The following is a 7,138-nucleotide window of genomic DNA, read 5'->3' as shown; positions in this document are numbered from 1 at the left end:
AGAACTGAGCCCACATCCAAGGCCCTTTTCATGGAGGAGATGTGTCTTTGCAAAGAAAAGGGACAACACTTATTCAATAAATGAAAGCTGGTAATTTAGAGGTGCTAGTAAATCATGTCAATAGATCATGGCAATGGCGAACCAATTAGTGACTGATTGATGAGTGCAATTCTATGTGGAGTTACTCCAGTCTATGCCCATTGAAATCTCTACAAAAGTGCTTTATTTGGTTAAATCCAACCCTTATCCTAAACCTACAGGAAAACGGGATTGGTAAACAAATATACTTACACTACAGGCACCTCCATTCGTGACACCAGCACACAGTTTGTTGGTTGTTATTAGACCAGCAGGTTTGGTATAATAACCCTTGCAAACATGTCTGTCAAAGATAGTAACCGTGATTTCCTGCAGCACTTCAGACCAATTTTTTCTGTATGTTGCTCCCCATCCGAGCACTAGACACTGTGTGCCTACTCTGACATCTTCATAAGTTCTGGGAAGCTGAACGGTTTTCACACTTCTGTTGAGCCTTGCTCTTCCATTAAGCTGAAGAAATAAGAATGCAAGATAGTTGTTTATAAACAAACGGCAGTCTCGGATATTGGTTGTTCTATGCTAGCTGTACCAGACAGTCTGGAACAGACCTGATTCACAGCACAAACCTAAAAGGAGTTGACCCCTTCTAAGTCTGTTGACTCAGCGGACTCAGAAGGGTGATCATCTGTTATCTCTGCTTGAGTCTGACTGCCACTCACAAAGTTTTTACTGGCAAAGCACTATTGAGGACATTGTTCCTTCACTCTCTTCTATTTTATAGCCCCTTTTGATTAATGGCCTAATTTTTCATGTTTGGTATACTCACAGTGAGTGTGGTATTTCTGAATAAATTGTTAGCGCTTCTTTTCCTGGAGCTGGTAGTGATTGACGAAGGAAGAGAGCTTTAATTGCCGGCTTTCTCCTTGAAGCCAAAGCGATTGCTCTTTGCTTCACTTTATTATAATTGCTAGGGGCCTTTTATCCAACGTAAGAAGTACCAGAGGTGTGCCCGTTCACTTTGCTCACCAACCCCATAGCTTACTTCACTTGCAATATTTAATGGCAGTCTGAATATTTAACATGTAGTTCAGCCTCCTACCAAAAGAGGTGCAGAAATACCGGATGAAGAAACAGCAACAAAGATCACCCTTGTTTGCTAACTATACCCCAAATTATAATTATGACAAACCTTTCTCCCCAGTGGGGACCCATGTTGTGGGCCAGCCTGTTTTAGCTGGGAATCAGTCAGCTGATGCTGATAATATCCCCGTCAGCTCCTCTGAGGCGCCACCAGCTGACTCTGTCAGTGACCCTGAGACAGTGGAGGCAGGTCCTAGTGCCCCAGTTGCTGAGGTCAGCATGTATTCCAGCCCCATGAGCACTGGGAACACGGAAGAGGCACCCCAGAGTGACAGCACCTCAACAGCCCAAGATCTTGGGGAGACTTCACAGGCTGCCTTGCCTCCCCTTTCCCCGGAGCCAGGGGAATGCAGGAGGAGGCAGGCGTGCCTGGAGCTCCTTGAGAGGAGGCGGAGTGTGCGCCTCGCTGCCCCGCAACTGCCAAATCACCTGGGGTTAATGAGCCAAATCGATAGCTCCCTCACAAGCAATGAGACCCAGCTGTGAGCCGCCCATAAAGGACGGGGCTTCAGATGGGGGAGGCGTGGGAGCAACTCATCACCTTTATGGAGATGCGCAACTACACCACCCGGAACTGTTCCTGTCTGGAACTCCTGAACTTCTGGCTTTGACCCTGGACCTGCTTGACTATGCCTCTTAGACCTCCTCAGACTCTGCTTCTTGGACCTTTGGCTGGCTTCCCTTGTGTATGACTCTTGGACTGAACTCTGAACTTCTGGTTAGTGATTCTGTTTTGTCCCCTTGGTCTTGGCTGAGTCTGCTCTGACCCAGGACAACCCAAAATATTTCACAATTTTGTCCTCCCCTCTATTTTAGCCTCATAACAACAACCCTATGAGGTAGATTAGGCTGAGAGAGTGTGACTGGCTCAAGGTCACACAGGAAGCTACAGTGGCAAATTGGGGATTCAAACCTGGGTCTCTCATATCCTAGTCAGACACTCTAACCTTGACATCGCACAGGCTCTGATAGGTCAGGGTAGTTGTTAAAACCCGTTTGTTTTGTAACATGGTATATTTTCCATGTTCCCTGTCTGGGCTACCTTTCTCTGCCGTGGGGACCCAAAGTGGCTCACATTATTCTCCTGTCCACTATTTTATCCTCATAACGACCTGTGAGGTACATTAGGCTGAGAGGATGTGATTGACTCAAGGTCACCCAGCAAGTTTCCATGGCAGACTGGAGATCTGAACCTGAGTCTCTTAGATCCTAGCCAGACCCTCTAACTACCACGTAACACAGGCTGTGATAGGTCATGGAAGTTGTTAACACACACACACACACCCAATAACAGAGGGGATATTTCCCACCCTGTCTTTCTGTGCTGCCTCACCCTTCCTGGCTTTTTGTGAGTAAACCTTTCTGAAGTTAATCTGTGCCAGGAAGTTCCCTTCATTTTTGACACTGCAAGACCCAGCATTATTCTGAAACTGGTGGTCAAGTTTGAGACTCCTAGCTTTACCTCTGATGAGTAATGCCTTCCACATACAGACAAAGTTAACTTCCCTTGGAAACAGCACTGGAAAGGGGGGGGGGGTTGTTCTGGTGATAATCTGGGCCAGCACGGTTTGATTCCCTTCATTCCTGGTACAACAACACCCATGACCATGCTGGCACTAGTGGCCAATCATGAGACTCTTAGCTTCATTTCCTGATGAGCCACAGTCTGCCACAGACAGAAACACAAACAGGTGGATCCTATGATGATGATAATGAATTGTCATAGTCAGATATTTGACTGGTTGATGGTGTTCTGCAATTTGAGATCTAGCCAAGTTCTTGGGAATTGCAGATGTATCTTCAAAGGATTCTTGCTGTTCTAAGCAACACCATCTTCTGGAGCTGAGCTGGTGTTATTTGCTCAATGCACAAAATGTCTTTTTTTTATTTTTTATTTTTTAAAGCTGACATCGAAGGATCAAAAAGCGACGTCGCTATGAACGCTTGGCCGCCACAAGCCAGTTATCCCTGTGGTAATTTTTCTGACACCTCCTGCTTAAAACCCAAAAAGTCAGAAGGATCGTGAGGCCCCGCTTTCACGGTCTGTATTCAGCTCCAAGGACTCCACTGACAACTGGCACCATGCTCACCTTCTTCTCCCATAGGTCCTTTAACTCTGTCTATAGCTCTTGGTATTTTGTGGTTTTCCTCTGTTCATTCTTTTCTGTACTGCCGTCTCCTAGGATTGCAATATCAAGATCCAAACTCTATTTCTCATATTTTTCTATGGTTGTGGTATCAGGGGTGTTATGCTCCAGGTGATTATCTGTTTGCAATTGGAAGTGCCAAAGAATCTTTGTTTCATAATTCTCCATGATCTTGTCCGGTTTGTGCTCCCATGAATTTCTGTTTGATGGTAAGCTATACTTCTTGCAAAGATTCCAGTGCAACATAGCTGCAACTCTGTTGTAAAGTTCTTGTAGAAATGTTTATATTTTATAAGTAGGGTTTTTTTTAAATAAATGAGCAAGACAGAAAAGAATGCAGGAATGAAAAAGTTCACCCTACAATTACTGTGAAGATAAATACTAAAATTATCAAAATACCTAGCATAGTATTAGCAAGTAATAGTTTTAAAAGCAAATCAGGTTTCATCTTTTTGTTTCACTGCTTTTAGAGATTCTCAAAAAGCAATCTAGTAATATTATCCTGGGTCCAGTGTTCCCTCTAAGCTGAGTTAGTGTGAGCTAGCTCACAGTTTTTTAGCTTCCAGCTCACCAGGGGTCATTTTGTAGAAAAAGAGCTAGGGGGACTCATTAGCATAGCTCATTAGCATATGCCACACCCCCTGACATCACCGGAAGTGTGTCCTCCCCACAGCCGGCGGCGACCTCCAGCGGGGAGCTCCAGGCCCCGCCCTCCCGCACCTCACCCGGGGGGATGGCGTCCCCCTGCGTCCCCCCCCAAATGACCCCTGCAGCTCACACATTTTTGTCTTAGCTCAGGAAGGGTGGCTCCAGAACAAACTAATTTATGCAGTAGCCAAATCGCTTGCTCACAACTTTAATGCCAGCAGCTCACAAAGGCCCCTGCCACACGGGCAGGAAACTGCAGAAGAGAAGTGTGGCTGTTTGCCCCGGGGCAAACTAACATGCAGTAAAGCGATCAGACCTACTGTGGAGGTTCTGTGGAGGTACTGTGGAGGTTCCATGGCAAGGGAGAGGTGCCGATCACAACACACGCCTGCACGCAATGAAGAAGCGCGCGGCGCGGCGAACTGGTTTTCTTTTTTTGTGTACACTACGAATGCGCATGCTCCGTTGGGTGCGTGTGCGCATCCACGGAGACGTGGGGAAAAAAAACCCCTTTTCCGCAAGGGGACATGGGCGGGCGCCGGATACCACCGGAAACGCGATCAGACACCCGCCCTTGCCCCGCAGTTTCTGGAAACTAGTACCTCCAAGGTACTAGTTTTTTGCTGCGCTTTTTCGGCAGGAAGCCTCAGTTGTGCCACGGAAGCACTACGCTTCCCAGATGTGCTGGTGAGATCGCGACTGGAAACTCCGCTTGTCTTCCGTATCTCTTGCGTGGCTAATGTTGCGTGTGACCGCAGCCAAAGTAGAGTTTTTGCTCACAAGACTCCACAGCTTAAAAGGAGCATTGCCTGGGTCCGTTCTTTAATCCAACGGTTTCAGTCCAGTCTTTGATCATATTTCACGTAACTGAGAGGGACGTGAACCTATGATTTAAAAGAGCATGTTTGTCCCAGTTTCCCCAATTTCCATGGAGGCCAGAGACAACAGGAGACAAAGGATGAAATCCAATGTGTGTTTGGTCCCACTATCCTGAGAACTGGCTGGGGAAAGTGCACCATGTGTGGGAAAACAAAAACCACATTAACAAACAAAAGCCCACTTTTGTTAGCAGAAGAGACATGGCAGAGTAAAGCCAAGTGTGAGAAAAGTGAGGGGGCAACCCCACCGGATTCTCTCAGCTCGCTCCTCACTACAGCCCTTTTGTGACGTGTGTATTTTGTTGAAGAAGACGGCGTAATTGCCCAGCACTGGCTTTTTGGGAATAACCAGGGGCTGCTGTGGGATGGGGAAGGTGGGGAAGATCTGCCTCTGGGAGCTTCTTGCACTCGGGGTTTGTACTCTTCAATCCCATTTGAATTAAGTTCTCTTGCACAGACTTTTAAGTGGGAAAGCATCCCACACCTGATGAGAAATATACAGTGGGTTGGATCCAGGCAAATTTTCACTTATGCCGAATCTGCATTTGCATTTTAAAATCATTTTTGTGCTGCTGTGACGCCGTCTTTCTCTGTGCTTGTTTGAATGTTGTTTGGAGAAGATTCTTTTAAAGCAGTTAAGAATGACAGTGGAGCCACCCCAAAGGACGATAAACATATGTGGATGTGCGAAAGTATGCTAGTACTGTTGAGGTGTGAAAACAACACCAAATGTAGACAGCTTTTTTGAAGATGGAGTCAGAAGGCTGGGACACCGGTGGGAAAGACAAATGCAGATTCCGCCTTAGTCTTCCCCAGTTCATCTCCTTATTACAACCTCTATACCACATGCTCTTGTCCATTCCAGAAAGCTTTGCTTTCTTTGGGTAGTCAAAGGGGCCCGCCTTTTCACCTTTTCACCAGAAGAGAAACTGGCTGGATCCAGCCCAAGAATTCATATCCCTCTCCCAGACATTCATGTTCAGTTCTAAAATGTACCTGCAAAAGCATAATGTCATGTTCGAACGTGTCACTGTTATAATTTCTGGGACGAATCACCGTAACAACTTGAAACTCCTGTTTTTCATTCTCATATTTAGATAGTGAATGAGCACCAAGGATAACTTTGTCTCCAATATTTCTAGAAAGATAAAAATAGATACATTTAAAGAGTAAACATGTATTATGCAAAGTACACATAGCATTTGTAATTATATATTTTGTTTGTGACAAGTTCCCTGAATTAGCACATTGTTTTGTATTATTTTGAGTTTTGCTGTTATATCATCTTTGGAGGGGCTCAGTGGTAGATCATCTGCTTGTCATGCAGAAGGTCCCAGGTCAGTCCCTGGCATCTGCAGTTAAACGGATCAGTAGGAGGTGATGTGAAAGACCTTTGCCTGAGACCCTGGGGAGCTGCAGCCAGTCTGAGTAGACAATACTGAACCTGATGGACCAAGGGTCTGATTCAGTATAAGGCAGCTTAATATGTCTGTTTTCTCCACTTTTTGCCCTCCCCCCCATTTGCCTCCATGTGCCCCAGGAAGGACACTGGAGCCATAGAAAAGGGACAAAAGCCCCCTCCCCTGCTGTTTCTGCTGGCAAAAGCAGTTTGGGAGGGAAAACAGAGACTCCATCTCCCTCCTTACAGTGATCCCTTGCAGCACCAAGCAAATGAACGCTGCTTTAGGTGAGTTCCACCAATGTACCTCTGACAGCAAGTCTGGTTGTGCATCCATGACCTGGCATGTGTCAGTTGTATCATGTATTTTGCCCCACATGTCTCATAATGTTACTTTAAAATACATTTTCTCCTCCTGCTTCCATGTTAAAACTAATGTGAGAAATAGGGACATGCAATAAATAATTGCTGCTGTCTGTATCAGATAATCACATGAGTAACTGCCTGTGGGCCTTTGCTGGTTGATAAAATATCTGCACCAGCTCTGGTACGAATAGACACAGCCTAGCATATTTACCTAAGGGCTTTATAGTGGAATCCCACACACAGTTATTCCTGTTAGAGATCTACAATCAAATATGCCTGAACCAATCAAGTTTCCAGTATTGCCTCAGATGGCAACATCTTGATACAGCTAAAGATACTCTGGATAATTTATGATTCTGTTATGTCCATTCCCAATAATACTGGAAAATGTCAGATGTGTGTCAGGAATAGCTCTTGTCACATCTCATGCAGTATGAAGTCCACCTAGTTGCTGTATGAGAGGTAAGCGTTTGTCAGCATTTCAGAGTATCACCTGATCATTTAAGTGATCACATAATGGA

General features: G+C 45.5%; 1 protein-coding gene across 1 annotated transcript in view; it reads right to left on the bottom strand.

Annotated features, from left to right (window-relative positions):
• Positions 1 to 291: 291 nt before the first annotated feature.
• The window catches only part of LOC107116990 (granzyme A-like), a gene marked incomplete at its 3' end in the record, with an annotated part of 17,807 nt that continues 10,960 nt past the window's right edge, over positions 292 to 7,138 (bottom strand). The window contains exons 3-4 of the mRNA XM_015419027.1: positions 5,849 to 5,990; positions 292 to 549 (exon numbers count right to left, since the gene is read on the bottom strand). Coding sequence (XP_015274513.1) covers positions 292 to 549; positions 5,849 to 5,990 — 400 coding nt within the window. The remainder of the gene's footprint in view (positions 550 to 5,848; positions 5,991 to 7,138) is intronic.

Source organism: Gekko japonicus, unplaced genomic scaffold, assembly GCF_001447785.1.
Source record: "Gekko japonicus isolate JY-2015 unplaced genomic scaffold, Gekko_japonicus_V1.1 scaffold176, whole genome shotgun sequence".
NCBI classification, from domain to species: Eukaryota; Metazoa; Chordata; class Lepidosauria; order Squamata; family Gekkonidae; genus Gekko; species Gekko japonicus.
This window is presented reverse-complemented; position numbering and strand designations above follow the sequence as displayed.